The sequence below is a fragment of the Aotus nancymaae genome, unplaced genomic scaffold (assembly GCF_030222135.1).
Source record: "Aotus nancymaae isolate 86718 unplaced genomic scaffold, 86718_ANA_hifiasm-v0.15.2.pri h1tg000059l, whole genome shotgun sequence".
NCBI lineage: Eukaryota > Metazoa > Chordata > Mammalia > Primates > Aotidae > Aotus > Aotus nancymaae.
Window position 1 is genome coordinate 33,696,730 of NW_026988473.1, and position 15,926 is coordinate 33,712,655.

Below are 15,926 nucleotides of genomic sequence, written 5' to 3' on the forward strand. Positions count from 1 at the left end.
TGAGTATCCTTTATTTGAAATGCTTGGGACCAGAAGCGTTTAGGATTTCAGATTTTAGAATATTTCCATTGCTTGAGCATCCTAAATCTGAATCTCTGAAATTCAAAATACCCAAAGAAATTTTCTTTGGGTGTCATGCATGTCTGCACTCCAAAAGCTTCAAATTTTGGAGCATTTCAGATTTTGCATTTTCAGATTAGGGATGTTCAACCTGTATAATAATGGGATAACAAAAATGAAAAGTATTACACACGATAGTTTTTTCTTATGTATATTGATACCAAATGCCCCTACATGGGAACCAGTTTATGTCTTTCAGTCTTTCTCACAGGAGCCAACATAGTGCTGAACACATAGTCCACCCTTGACATATTAATAAACATATGGCTCAGGACTTTAAGAAGTATATATTTTGCTTTTTAAAACAGTTGCCAACTGGGCACAGTGATAATCCTAGCATTTTTGGGAGGCCGAGGCGGGTGGATCACCTGAGGTCAGGAGTTTGAGACCAGCCTGGCCAACATGGTGAAACCTCATCTCTACTAAAAATACAAAAGTTAATCTGAGCATGGTGGTGGGTACCTGTAATCCCAGCTACTAGGGAGGCTGAGGCAGGAGAAACATTTGAATCTGGGAGGTGGAGGTTGCAGTGAGCTGAGATGGTGCCACTGCACTCCAGCCTGGGTGACAGACAGAAGGAGACTGTCTCAAAAAGAAAAAAAAAACACAGTTGCCAGAATTTTGGATCTTGCTGATTTCAAGTTACATTTAATAAAAGAATGTCACTCGCCTCCTGTTAAATGCTTTCCTGTGGCTATACTAGGCCGGTTCAGTTTTGAACTAGCAATGCCTTCTCTGGAGGCAGTGTCATGGGTCAGTGGTTGTGCCTAGTGTACTTTATACATACATGGCACTGCAGTGATCCACTCACTTGAGGGAATAGAATAGCATCCCAGGAGAAGCAGCCTGGCTATGTTTGGGTACCACCTGTGATACTTCCTCTGTGTGGCTTCAAAAAGTAGGTATAGAAAGAAACAAGGAAGGCCAGGCATGGTGACTCAGACTCATGCCTGTAATCCCAGGACTTTGGCAGGCTGTGGTGGGTGGATTACCTGAGGTCAGGAGTTCAAGACCAGCCTGACCAACATGGTGAAAACCCAGTCTCTATTGAAAATACAAAATTGGCCAAATGTGGTGGTGCATGCCTGTAATCCCAGTTATTTGGGAGGGTGAGGCTGGAGGAGAATCCCTTGAACCCAGAAGGTGGAGGTTGCAGTGAGCCAAGATCACACCATTGCACTCCAGCCTAGGCAACAAGAGCAAAACTCCGTCAAGAAAGAGAGAGACAGAGAGAGAGAGAGAGAGAGACAGACAGAGACACAGAGAGAAGGAGAGGAAGGGGAAAAAACATTGCTGAGGGGTAGATAAATGCTGCTCAGAAGGGAATGGTGGTGCTCGAAGTACTTTTCAGGTAGGACTTGATGGGAGCATAACGCCAGGCCATCTGGTAACCACCTCTGCAAAGGGAAGGCAGGCACATGAGTGAATGGGAGGCTGTGGTCACTCTCTTCTGGTTTTATCATCTAGTCTCCAACCTCTCCATAAGGGGAAGGGGAAATTGCCATTAATAAGAAAGCATTCTAGACTGGGTGTGGTGGCTCATGCCTGTAATCCCAGCACTTTGGGGGGCCAAGGTAGGTGGATCACCTGAGGTCGGGAGTTCGCAACCAACCTTACCAACATGGAGAAACCCTGCCTCTACTAAAACTATAAAATTAGCCAGGCGTGGTGGCACATGCCTGTAATCCCAGCTACGCAGGAAACTGAGGCAGGCGAATTGCTTGTACCTGGGAGGCGGAGGTTGCGGTGAGTTGAGATCGCACCATTGCACTCTGGCCTGGGCAACAAGAGCAAAAACTCTGTCTCATAAATAAATAAATAAATAAATAAATAAGAAAGCACTCTATTAATAATTTGTGTGCAAAGCGTGGTTCATGCTTACTGCCACAGTTGCTGTAGCCTCCCTCCTCTTTCTCTGCCCAACGTCTCCTCACAACAGCTGCTGAAAGCCACTGACTCCTCATGTGCTCTCCTCGCTGCTCAGTCCATATGTCTAATCAGTGTATATATGGTATTTCTTACTTCACTAATTCTTGGCTAGAATTCTAGCCAAATGGCTACAATGAAGTTTCTGTAATAGACCACAAGAAACCTAAGTCCCAGCATTTCTCAGAGAAATAATATCAGTTGGTATATTCTCTCTTTCACACTCGCCTCTCTTATTTTCTAAGTTGCTCCCCAAGTGAAGAAACTCTAGTGTAGCTCAGGGCATTTCATGAAGGAATTAACTTTGACCCAGGTTACCATCTGAAATGTGGCCTAGTCCTTCACACACACCCTTGACCAGTGCCCCATATTTAGCCAGTGAAGTTCCTGCTTTTTCCCCCTGCTGGAAGGGAGAGCAGAGGGAAAATTTCAGGTCATACATGCATCACGAGTCAAGGATATTATTGAAAACTCTTGTTTTCCAAAAAGCTTCCCCTGGAAGGAGACCCCAGTGTCAATCCATGGTCTTTATGAATAATAAATGCACACAAAACAGATTCATAGAGACATTACACACTGAGCCACTTGTATGCCGCTTCCTGGAATGGTTCCAAATCCAGTGGGAAAGCGGAAGTCTAGAGGATTGCTTTTTCCCTCTCCTCTGCCCTTTCTCTTTCTCTCCATTCTTTGTGTTTGCTCTCTTTGCTTCTGGGACTGTTGTAGCAAACAGAATAAATGGGAGTTGCCTTGAGGTAAACGGTGTCCCCTGTGAAATCCTGCTCAACTTGTTTTAATTCTCTGCCATCATGTGCACACCACAGCATGTATTGAGATACCTCTGTGAACCAGTGGACTGATGGTCCCATGTTTAAAGTCCCTCCTCACCTTTCCTTTAGAAAATATACTTCCAGCATATGTCGAGAAAGAAAATGTTTGCCCTGGCACTTGACACTCTAGCCACATAGTTCTTTCCTGTTAGGAGAGTGAGGGAGAAGAAATGAAATAGGAAAAGCTGCAGAAAAGGGAAGATAATCAGGAAGCTTTCTCACCCTTTAAGTAGTAATATTAGCTTTGCGAATCCAGTGTCTTACATTGGGGCTTAGTGGAGACATTACAGCAAATACCAAGTGTCTTCCTTATGTAAGGGGTCATACAAGGGAATACAGAATAAGTATGACCTAGTCACTGCTCATGAGGGACATATAAGATCACTGAAGAAGATCAGAGAAGTACAAAGGAACTAGAGGCAGACTAAGATGCACCCAATGAGACAACTTTGTCTAAGCTACCTGTGGAATCAAAGGACGGTGATATCGTAATGGGTTCATCCCAGTGATAGTGTACCCTACTTGGACAACTTGAACAAGGCTTCAGTTGGCAGAGGAGAGTTGAGGGTATTTCAGGTGAAGGAGATGGTGTGAGTAAAAAGTCAGAGGTGGCAACGCATGGTGTGTTTGGACGTAGTAACTGTGCTAAGTTGCAGCAGGGGAATAAAGCCTTTGGGAAAATGCTCAGAATTGTGCTTTTTCAGATTAAGTGGTTTGAGGCAGGAATCTTGTGGAAGTTCATGGCAGTAGTCCAGGAGGAAAAAAACTCAGGCGATTACAGGAAGACTCAAAGAGTGGATGAATTGAAACCTTGCAGAGAGACGCTCTCTGTGGTCTTTGGAAACAACATAGAAGGGAAAGAACTGATGCCTGGGACTGTCCACCTTTGCAAACAGAAAACCATACTACTTTCACTGTTATTTTTTCACCCTAATTATTTTTTTCTTTCGTATTTCATAGCCTTTGGAAATTAGTTAAAGAATATTGTTTGTGGGACAAAAAGAAAAATAGAAATAACATGATTTATTCAATGAAGAAGGTTTTCTGGGGGCAGCCAATAGATACTGAAGTAGTGAGAAGCTAAGAAAACTGTTGGCTATATAGCACAGAAGTGCAAACCCAGGCATGGAATGGAAAGTCTTTGCTAACAGAGGGCCAAATTCCTCCTCAGGATTAGCCACCTCTTTTTCCTCCAGAGTTGCCTAAAAAATAAAAATAAAAAACACAGCAGAGAATGCTATATACCCTTAATCAAGACTTAGTGAGTTTAAGGCATGCCTTACCTTTGGGCACTCAGGGAATCCCATTCTCAGCCCCTCTCACTGGTCATCTTTGGCTGTGGGAAGGATGGCACTGTGGGTCTGTTGGGAATTTCTCTGTAATTGCAGTTCTGAGTCCCTAATGCATACACTCTCCTTGCTAGATTTATTCTGCTGGGTGACAGCTATTGATACTCAGACAAGGCTATTAACTTGCCCAAGTCCACTCTGCCCCACCTTTATTGAGAATTATTTCCTAATCTCTTGGTGACACACTAGAGGCTTTGCTGTACAGGTAGAAGTGGGTAAGTATTTCAGCCAGCCGGGCAAGAGAACTTGAATGCTGGCTCCTCCATATACTAGCCATGTGACTTATGCCAAGTCACCTAACCACTTAGGGACTCAGAGAAGCAGGGCTGTTGTCTCTAGATGATTAAAATGAAAAATGTTTGTGTACCATCTGTCCTGTCACAGTGTCTGCAACTACTGTGGGCTTATGGTTTTTTTTCTTCCAAAGAATTTGGGATTTTGTTCCTACCCCTGCTATTTATTTACTTTGCTTGTTTCTGAATCTGAGCTTTTAGACATGAAGCATCCCTGAGGTTTACTCTAAGAAATACTAGCTCATAAAATAAGCAACATGTAAAGAGCTTCTGGAGGGTGCAATTACTGAAGCTGCAGAGCTTTTACCAAGCTGCTGTGCTTGTTATTCATTAACACAGCAGCTTGGTAAACTTAGGTAGATACATTCCTGAAGGCTCCACAGGATATGTTTACTCTAGTAACAAACTAAGTAATCAAAGTAGTGTGTCCTCTTGCACGGCATTATCACTGCCCACCATATACTAGTAGTGTTTATTTCTCTAGATCGTTGGCTTGTATTTCAGGATAAGCCTCATGCAGAGCTCATTTTATCATTTATGTTAAAGATAAGTAGAGAAGAAAGAGAATGCTTTTTGAAGTTAGGTTACTTTAGTTTTCTCATGGTTTATAAAAGGGGTAGAGATTTGGGAAAAGGAAGCAAATATTTTGGCTAATGTGGTCAAACACTCTTTTCTGTTGACAAGTTAAGATAATCAGGTGTTCTGCATTTTGCCACTTTCCTTTGTTATTTTATTAAGTACTTTTTTTTTTATGAGCTCAGCACAATAGGCAGAACTCAAGGAAAGCCCATAGATACAAAGACATTCAAGACTAATATTAGAGACAAAAGAATAATAAGAATCCTCTAACAGCTTTAGTCTGTTTGTAGTGTTTCTTTTTTGGAGGAATCTAGCTTTTTAACACTTGGAGGAGCAGTCACAGGACTATCTGAGGCCCTGGGGGAAAGATGGCTACTGCCTCTTATGGCTCTTATGGTGCAATTTGATCTTTTAAAATGTGACCTTTTAAACACTTTGTATTACGGCTGTGAGCATTATCAGTTGAATTTAACGAGTGACTAGAGTGTAGAAAACCCTTTGAGATTGCCTGTACCAAGCTTGCACCAAGGTAGACCTGGGGATGCTATGGCATCCGAATGGTGAGTATTTTCGAGGAGAGGCTTCTGAGAAAGCAGTTTCTGGCTAATGAATTGGCATGCTGGTGGGTGGTAACAGAAGTTTGAGATCCACGCCCTGTTCTTGAAGGTATTTGTACTTGGCCTGCAGGACTAATACAAGAAACAACCAGTACACGGTAGCTTGTGACCAAGTTTAATTATGAGCTCTAAGTGTTCATGCATAGGGCATGTTTATAAGAACTGAAGCTTTCAACAGAAGCAGCACTGCAGTTGGGTGTTTAAGGGGGTACAGATGAGGTTGTTAGGTGAAGCATTTAAAAGATGTAGTGATTTGAGAGGCCAAGGCGGGCGGATCATTTGAGGTCAGGAGTTCGAAACCAGCCTGGCCAACATGGTGAAACCCCATCTCTACTAAAAATACAAAAATTAGCTGGGCGTGGTGGTGGGCACCTATCATGCCAGCTACTTGAAAGGCTGAGGCAGGAGAATCCAGCAGTTGGAGGCTGCAGTGAGCCTAGATTGCACCACTGCACTCCAGCCTGGGCAACAGAGTGAGACTCCATCAAATGAATGAATGAATGAATGAATGATGTGGTGGTAAAGCTGGCTAGTCTAGAACCAAGAGGATTTGCCAAAGAAATATTTTAAAATGGAAGCAACTGAAGAGGACTTAAAACCATCTTCTTCAGTCCCTTGTTTTACTTCTGGCAAGCCCTGGGAGCTGAATGGGCACAAGGCTGACGGGACAAAGCAAGCTGCTGTGAGCCAGGATTATGGGAAACCTTGAAAGGTAATGCAGTGTAGAATTTAGGTGCTTGGATGCCTTGTGAGAAACGAAGTGCATGGTGGGAGGACTTTTTAGGAAGAATTTAGTTTAGGAGCATGAACGGTGCCAAATTTGTGGTATTGCCTGAGAATCCAGCATTGTTATTCTTGCCATTGAAGAAATAATTCTTCATACTTACCCCTTTGGTTTCTTGGTCTTTTGGCTGTTCGCTTTCTTGTCTCCTTCCCGTCCCCCCATCTTCAGTGCAATCGTCTCTATGTTAATGCTAGGTAAGGATTACACTTCCCAGGGCAATTTGCATTTTATTAATAACTGGAACACCATTTCAAGAGAAAACAATGCATCTAAAAGAGCTTCGGGCCACAGTGACTTCAGATTTTAAGGCTGGTAAAGTATCTTTCATGTATCCCTAAAATCAGGATATATAAGTGGAACAGATTAGAAGGGGGGGAACTTAAAGATGTTGTATGTCTGGCACTTAGTAAGTACTTATATTTTTAAATGAATGAATTAAACTTTGTAGTGAATGAATGAATTGATGAATAAGACTCAGGGGTGCAGGGTTTTTAGGGAGGGAATAGGAAGAATAGTGGAATTACATCCCTTTTAAAGGAGGGATTATCAATGTTAAGTTTTATAAATTTTTAAAATTAAAAAATTTAATTATAAATTTTAACAGAGGAATTTTAAAGGAGGACTTGGTGACTATGTGGTGCCAAGATGTGTGGAAGAGAACTTTAAAATATGTATACATAGTTACAGAATCTAGCTGTTAGGAGAGTGTCCCTGACAGAACCAGGACCCAGAATAGTTCTGTCTTTGATCATATGAACACAGAACCATCATTTTTGAGTACACATTTGAAAACATTTCTTCACTTCACCTGTCTACAAGTTAACTTATGTGAATCACTGCCCTGCTTCCTGATTCTTCTCCCTGATGTCCTCTGTTCAACTTTTTCTTCTGTTTCTCTATGCCCAGAGAAATGGGAGGAAAAGTAGGGCTCTGTATGAATTGGGTACCCAGATTTCTTACAAAAGGATCCGAAGAATTCTTATCCTTTCCTTATTCTACTCTTATCACCACTTTGAATTTGTCATGTCAAAATTTCTTTAGGAAAACCTGTTTATTTCAGAAAAAAAAGATACAGGCCATTGTTTAGAAAGTTATGCTTGCAATGACTCACACTTTTTGCCTCTCTTTTGCATGGGATATGCTGCCCTTAGTTATGCAGAGATAACAGGCTGACTTGCCTCCCAAAAGCATTCTTCCTTGACAGACTGGTTTGCTCTAATCTGTATAAACACTCTTGCCTGCTGACCAGTAGTCTTGTATTTATGAGGCCCTTAGAAAACACTGCAAGCTGCAGAGTGACCATGAATAGCAAACTTAATTTGGTTTAATGTGTTTTGGCTTGCTTGACCTCACCAGAATAAAAATGTGCCTGCTTAAATTATTGTATTGGGACTTAAAAAAAATTCTAGAGACATTTATCTCATTGGAAGACTCTCAGGATCATTTTACCAAGGGTTTAAGTCCATGTTTAATGTCAGATAGACTTGAAATGTTTAACGTAGAGCTTTAATCACAGAGTAGGTTTTTGTAAGTTCTGATTTTAAGTCTGAGTGACTATTTTTTTCTTACTGCTTTTTTTTTTTTTTCTAGACAATTGGCTGGCAACGACCTTTCTTTTATCCACCCAAAGGCCTTGTCTGGGTTGAAAGAACTCAAAGTTCTGTAAGTAATGCAATTTTAGAGTTTCACAGCTGGCTGTGTATTTTCTTTCTGCATAGTCAACATGCTTGGAACTAGGTGAAGCACAGTTTCTTTTAGTTCAGGATTAAAAGATTTAAGAAGTGGCCAGTGGGTAGTGTAGGAGGCTAGAGGTTGATTTAGGCAACCCTGCGTCTGGATAACAAAAGGTAAAACCTAAATAATAGGCTTTCTGACCTCCAGTATACTACAGTTGAATGTTAGGCTTTTTGGGTGGCTAATGCATTGAATCAAACCCATACTTAAGTTTTACTGGTAGGGTTTTGTTTCTACTTATTTTATAGCAATAAGAATTTTGAATTACCTGACCCTAAAAAGGAAAAAGGCTTACAAGTGCTCCAAATGTTAAAATAAATTTAGAGCTAAAGGGCATTCACATGCCTACAATTTATATTGCCAGTGAAGGATGAGGAAATAAATTCCTGGCAGTGGTCAGGAGCCTGGAGTGTGGCAGATTAGGAAACAGGTGAACTGACTGCCCCTACTTCTGCCACTACCGTGCTGGATGACCTTCAGCAGGTCATTAGACCTCTCTGGTTCAGTGAGCTAGGTGGGACCTTTACCTCTTCCATTCTGTGGTTATGATTCATGTCAGGCAGTCATTTTATTAATGTGACAGGAATGGCTTTAGGCAAAAAATCAAAAGGATTTCATTTTCAGTATGGATCTATGCCTTTATTCGGCAGGCCCTAACTAGTAGATGATCAAAGCTCTGTTTCTCTTCTGGTCCCACATGCATTGAGGACATTGCTGCTGTTCTTAAGAGCTTGGGATCTGCCATCTGCTTGGCAAAATTGGCTTTACCTGATGCCCATGTTGCTGGGCTCTGCTTTATTCCAATTTGAAAAGGCATTAGGAATTCCTGCGGATTTGCTTATTATACCTCCCAGTTAACTTGTTATAGCTTCTAATTAACATTAACTAATGGTACCCAGGGTGATGTACATTAACTAGAGTGCCTTAATTACCAGGAACAAAACCACCCTTGGAAATGTGGATTACCCAGCAAGTCTGTGTTCTAGCATGGCTTGGGATAGCAGTATAGATTTCCCTTCTGGCTTTACAGCAAGTGCTCCTTGAAGTTTTGCAATTCTCTTGTCTTAGATGCTTTCTACCTCTACCTCCCCATTTTCCCTTTGGAAATATTTTTTGGAAAACAAAAAAAGGCTTTGAGGTTTTCTAAGAAAAAATGGTAACAATTACTTGTTATTCACTAACCAAAAATTTCTTTCAGAACGCTCCAGAACAATCAGTTGAAAACAGTACCCAGTGAAGCCATTCGAGGGCTGAGTGCTTTGCAATCTTTGTAAGTAACTTCTTGGTTTCCTGCATTTTTGACTTACCAAGAGACTACTCTGGCTGTTAAAGGTGTAAAGAACTGGAATCCTAAGGAAAGAAGAGATTTATCCTTTCATCCCAGATAAAAAGAGAGATAGCTAGTCAGTATTATCAAAATGTCCTTTGGTGAAGGAGAAGGAGGTTCTGTTTACCTTTTCTCTTGTCTTAAAGGCTGAGAGAAAGCTACTAGGTATTCACTGCTGAGTGTACTTCCATGAACTTGTGCACAGCTGGTGATCAGCACCTCTTTGGAACCAGTTATGTGTGTACAGAAGTTTTCGTGTCTTGTGCCTTGACTGTCAAGAAACAGCCACAAAGAGGTTTCTGTTTCACATGGTAATGGTAATCAGAACAAATTGATTATAATTCCTCAATTTGGTGAAGAGAACTTCCCGGAAAAAATGAAAAAGTATTCTTCAAAACAAGGAACTTCATTAGCTTCTACTAGAATAGTGAATACAAATTTGCATTGCCTCACTTCATGTCCTAAATACCAAATACAATGGAACTCTGGGGCGAAGTTTCTGTAAGTGTGGTAGTTTGACCACGCTTTGCAACAGACTCACTAGGGGAAGATTGCTAAAATGCAGATCCCTAGGCTGTATTCTAGAAGTAATGCTGTTTTCTTTTTAAAGGTAGAATTCAGAAGTCTAATTTTAAATAATCTCCCTAGAAGCACTCTGAATAAAAAATGTTAATAGTTAATCCCGCTATGCGTGCTGGTATAAAATTGCATTTTAGCGACATCACATATTTGTATACTAATCTGTCTCTTAGATTTTGTATTATACTTTGAAATAACTGCAAATAGTAGGAAATGCACACAAGTTGGAAAACAGGATGAAAATGACCAAGCTGCTTGTCCCATCAATTTGCTAACATAAAGCCGTTTTTAACTACACCAAAGAGACATCCCTGCAAATTATAAAGTATGGATTACCATTTGATTTTAGATTAGATATTCTAGTAGTTAATGAGCAATGAATGTGAAACTAAAAATATATACTACTAATAAAAATACATGCTGTAAAATTAAACTTTAAACTGTATCTAACCCATAAACAAGGAGTATCCAGGGTGTTGGCCATTTAGTTCCTGGTTTAAAAGGAAGTTTAATTTAAGGTGTTCTGTATTAAATAGCTCCCTTCACTAAAATGGTAAGTTAGGAATATAAGGATTTTTCACCACAGCTAATTGGGAAGGTTCTGAGAAGACTTTAAAATTGAATCAGTGGGAGCTGGGCATGGTGGCTCACGCCTGTAATCCCAGCACTGTGGGAGGCCAAGGCGGGCAGATCACCATGGTCAGGAGTTAGAGACTAGCTTGGCCAATATAGTGAAACCCTGTCTCTACACACACACACACACACACACACACACACACACACACACACACAATGAATCAATGGGAATGAGAATGAGTTCCCTTATAGAAATGTTACTTGGCTGACTTCACACACTCTCTCACCTCAGATGGATGTACACAGGGGGAGTCATCTGACCTCTCTTGGACCTGAATTCATCAGGCATTTTAAATAGTTCTTATTTTCTTTTGCTTCTTAAGAATTTATTTTACTTCAAGACTTTCATATTGAATTGTCATTTTGCAAGATTTAATAATCAAAATACTCAATTATTTTGTCTAGTTTACAGGCTAAAAAAGAGAAGACTAAAATCTCATTTGCAACTTTAGAACAGAAAAATTACCCAGAAAACATACAAATATTCTCTCTAATTTGTGGTCAATAAGTACATTAAAGTACGAGAGACATTTATTGGTAATGTAGATGATTTAAAGGAGTATTTTTCACAGAAATCGTAGGTTTCACTCTCATGTTTTAAAAAAAAGCATACTGTGCTTATTTATCATTCATGGAGAAAATTGCTTAGTTTAAATTATCTCCAAAATTGGGATGAGTATATAGAGTGGAGGTAAAACAAACTTTTTTTAAAGGCATTGGGATGTTTTCATAGATAGCAGGAACACAAGGTACTGCTATGTGTCTGGCCTGTTTTATTTAAGAAGGAAATGTTCATGCGTTTGTTAGCAGAGTGGGTGCAGTGGTGAAGTTAGATACAATTGAAGTTTTGTCATGGTGTAAAACAGTCTTATCAGCACTTGAGTCATTTTGAAAATCTGTTCTTCAGATCTGAATTACATGAAAGATTTCATTGTGGTTTTGAATAGTGCTTAAAAGAAGCAAAGTTCATTAGGGATTGAAATTGACCACAAGTGGTTTGATGCAAGTGTATGTTTGATAATGACTTATAAAATCAGAAAGCCAATTGTTGATACTAATAAAAAGCTTGCATAATTGCCTCCCATAAAGCCGAAAAGACTAAAGCATTACCTTAGCGGGCTATTAAAGTGACATGTCATAATTATCTCCACTAGAAATTTTTTAACATCAGATTACATTTTTATTGAACGTTAAAAGATCTCAAAGATTAAATTTCCTAGGTTTTTCTCAGTTTTAAAATATATTCACAACATTTACATTATTGGTAAGTTAGAACAGAGAGAAAGGAGATCTTTTGATTATACAGGTGTTTATTGATAACAAAGACTTTCAACAGTTAAATATCTGCAATTAATACTATTTTGTTACTGTAGTTTGTTTAGACAAGAAATTTAAAAACACGTGACTCTCAGGTAATTGTAAAATAGCCTTTTGAGAATAGGGAATAGAAGCATGTTTTCCAGACAAAAATAACAAAGAAATTGAGTGGATGTCATTCACTGTTTAACAATAAAACTGTGCCTACATAAAGCAGTAGTTTATCTCTTACCACATGGAGTTTAAATCGTAAAATACCTTGAATAAACCCTCATACTCTTTCCACTTTGTGAGATATCTGATGCTTTTCGGCATTTACTTAAAAAATTATAGTATTTTCTTCATCTATTAGTTAGGATGAATACTAATAGCATAGGTCATTGCTACAAAGCCACACTGAAACAGTGCTCTGAAGCACTGGTCTCAGTATAAGTACAGACTCTTCACTTTTATGGGTGCCTTACCACACCCACATATGAATTAAGGGATAAGGATTAACCATTTCAGTCACCACAAATCGTTTTTCTCATTAAACCTCTTATTTAAGAGTTTCATTTTTCCATACTTCTTTAATCCCTACTTAGGTGTGACTTCAAAATTTTTGGAAATTTTTAGTACAGAGAAAATTGTGTCCGTGCTTTTATTGTTGTATTATGCTATTTTATTATTGTACTTAATGCTGTTTTGTATAGACGATAGTTTCATTACTGTCTTAGCTCAAAACTCACCTAGTTTTCTAGAAATAAGTTAAGGCCATCCTTTTTCTTTGATGACACAGAATTCAAAGGAGTTTAAAGGTTGTATAAGGTACTGAATTTATATTAAAAAGGTACTGACAACTTTACTTATTATAGTATTTTCTGTATCAATGGAGGTATTGTAGATATTTGGAGGTGCATTGCATACTATTATATTGAATATGAATATACATTATCATCAATATGATAAATAATTTAAACTTTTCAACTGCAGTAACACTAAGGAACTTCAATTTGTAACGAAAATGCAACCCCAACCCCTTACCTGGCCTATAGAGACTCATGGAATGTGGACCCTGTTCGCATCCCCAGCTGTCTCCTTGGGCCCTCTACTCCCCTACTCCTGCGTTTTAATCACTCTTGTTTTCTGGGAGTTGCTGGATCATACCAAGTTGGTTTCTCCTACTGGGTCTCTGCCCTGCCTCTTTTCTTTGCCTAAAACACTCCTTGCCCAGCTCCTGTTTCGACTCATTCTTGTTTATTCTTTAGGTCTCACTTTAAATGTCACCTTCTGAGAATGATGGTTTCCAGGTTCATCCATGTCCCTACAAAGGACACGAACTCATCGTTTTTTATGGTTGCATAGTATTCCATGGTGTATATGTGCCACATTTTCCCTGTCCAATCTATAATCAATGGACACAGGGAGGGGAGCATCACACACTGGGGTCTGTCAAGGGGAAATAGGGGAGGGACAGCAGGGAGTGGGGAGTTGGGGAGAGATTGCATGGGGAGAAATGCCAGATATAGGTGATGGGGAGGAAGGCAGCAAATCACACTGCCATGTGTGTACCTATGCCCCAAAACCTAAATTGCAATAAAAAAAAAAAAAAGGATCTGACCTCTGCAATGCAGGACAGAAAAAAACCTGTCACCTTCTTAGAAATACTTTTCTTGGCAAAATGCATTTTGAGTAGCAACCCTCCTCCTCAGAGTCCTTCATTCTTTAATCTCAGTGTCTTGTTTATCTACTCCAGAGGTACTTTTAAAGTACTCCATTATCATTTTGCAACTTGTATGTCACCTCCTCCACTGGAATATCAGTCTCCTAAAGACAGGTCTCTTGCCTTTGACTAGTTTATCCTTTCTGCCTAACAAGATGCTCAATTTAAATGTGTTGAATGAATTGCAGGTAATTAAGTTATCTACAAGTATAATTTAGTTACATTATTTATTTATATAATATGCTTAATTGTGTGATTATATGTTTAAGCCTCTTCCTTCCTAAGAATGGAAAAGTTCCACGAGGAGTGTGTGCATGTGTGTGTGTGTGTGTTTGTGCGTGTGCACGTGTTTGAACACATTCCTATCTGCTCATTAAAGCAAATATTCTAAACAGCTCTGTAGCCAGTACTTTGCCAGTCTGTTATGTAAAAGTTGCCTGTATCAGGGTAAGTTCTAGAAAGCCTCAAAAATGAACAAGTCTAAAAATGTGTGTTTCTAGGTAGATTCTTAAGGCAGCTGCTCCTAAGCTCTCCCTTTTTAAGTGTTCTTTCAGTTATCTTGACTCTATTAGAAACAAAGCTTCCAGGCCGGGCGCGGTGGCTCAAGCCTGTAATCCCAGCACTTTGGGAGGCCGAGGCGGGTGGATCACGAGGTCGAGAGATCGAGACCATCCTGGTCAACATTGTGAAACCTCGTCTCTATTAATACAAAAAAAAAAATTAGCTGGGCATGGTGGCGCGTGCCTGTAATCCCAGCTACTCAGGAGGCTGAGGCAGGAGAATTGCCTGAACCCAGGAGGCGGAGGTTGCGGTGAGCCGAGATCGCGCCATTGCACTCCAGCCTGGGTAACAAGAGCGAGACTCCGTCTCAAAAAAAAAAAAAAAAAAAAAAAAAAAAAGAAACAAAGCTTCCATCAGATACTCACCATGACCAGTGGTCTTTAATCCCTGCTGATCTGTCACTAGGAAGGGAAAATGCATCTGGGGCTGGGAGCAGTTAATTGGGACCAGGGACCCAGAACCTGACTATGGTGGAAAGGGACAATTATGGCAGGAACTGAAGCTGGAACAGTGTAAGGAAACAGGAGGTACAAAAACCACTCTAAAACTCAGAATTTCCTGAACTTGAAATTTGTCAAACTGTTTCTTTAAAAAGATGCTGTCATTTTGGATTTTTAATCAGTTTTTTTTGTGTTCTGTAATTTTCACAAAGAGGTCCAAGGCTGTGAGGCATGAATGTAAATGATGAAGATACATCAACAAGGAATTTGTGAGGAAAGCTGTGATTTGCCTGGCACATAGTGTCCCTCATCATATTAATACCAGATTGTTGAAAAGCAATTATTCCAACAATTACATCTGGTTATGCCAACAATAATACGTAGGACTTAGTTTCCTGATTTTCATATGGGGACTTAATTTTAAGTATGAGTAATCCTATTAGTAAGATGTTCTTAATTCCAAAATTTTTGGAAAAATTGAAGAAGCTTTAAAGCCACAGTAACATTGATTCAAGGAGCTGCTTAATTTTTCCAACAGATAATTTGAACTTTTCTTAATAACTGTTAATTTTGGCAAACTAATTTTTCAAAAGCACTTAACTGCTAAGAGAATAGGAAAAAGTTGCTTTGCCTGTACATGACACTTACATTTTTGACTTGCTTAGAGGTAAAAATGATGATTGAAAATCTATTGAAATTCTTTGTTGTTATAAACAAATTCTAAGTATTTTCTAATATTTTCCTTTGGCACAGAATCAGTAACAACTAAATTTAATGTCTAATATTAGTTATAATGTAACGTTGGAAGTAAAGTAGCTTATTTGGTCAGTGTAGTTTCTTCTTTTTTTTTTGTATGTCTGATACTTATGCTCAGAAACATAATTTCAATATGAACTTTGTGAGTTTTTTTTAAATATATCTTTCTGCTATAAAGTTACTTCTTAGCCAAAGATAGTTGAAGAATATAGATTTGGATACATGCCATTCTTATGAACGAAGAGAAAGAACTGACTTTCATATACTGGTCATGAAAATGTTATTAGATTTTATGAGGACTTCCAGTGAAATTAAAGATGGTCATTTTTATAAGTCCTTTTTGTTTTGAAAGCTTTGAGAGTTGTGAGACCTCGACTGA

General features: G+C 39.3%; 1 protein-coding gene across 1 annotated transcript in view; it reads left to right on the top strand.

The window, feature by feature from the left end:
• The window catches only part of LGR4 (leucine rich repeat containing G protein-coupled receptor 4), a 104,484-nt gene that overhangs the window by 69,408 nt on the left and 19,150 nt on the right, over positions 1 to 15,926 (top strand). Inside the window, exons 3-4 of the mRNA XM_021665100.2 lie at positions 8,086 to 8,157; positions 9,428 to 9,499. Coding sequence (XP_021520775.1) covers positions 8,086 to 8,157; positions 9,428 to 9,499 — 144 coding nt within the window. The remainder of the gene's footprint in view (positions 1 to 8,085; positions 8,158 to 9,427; positions 9,500 to 15,926) is intronic.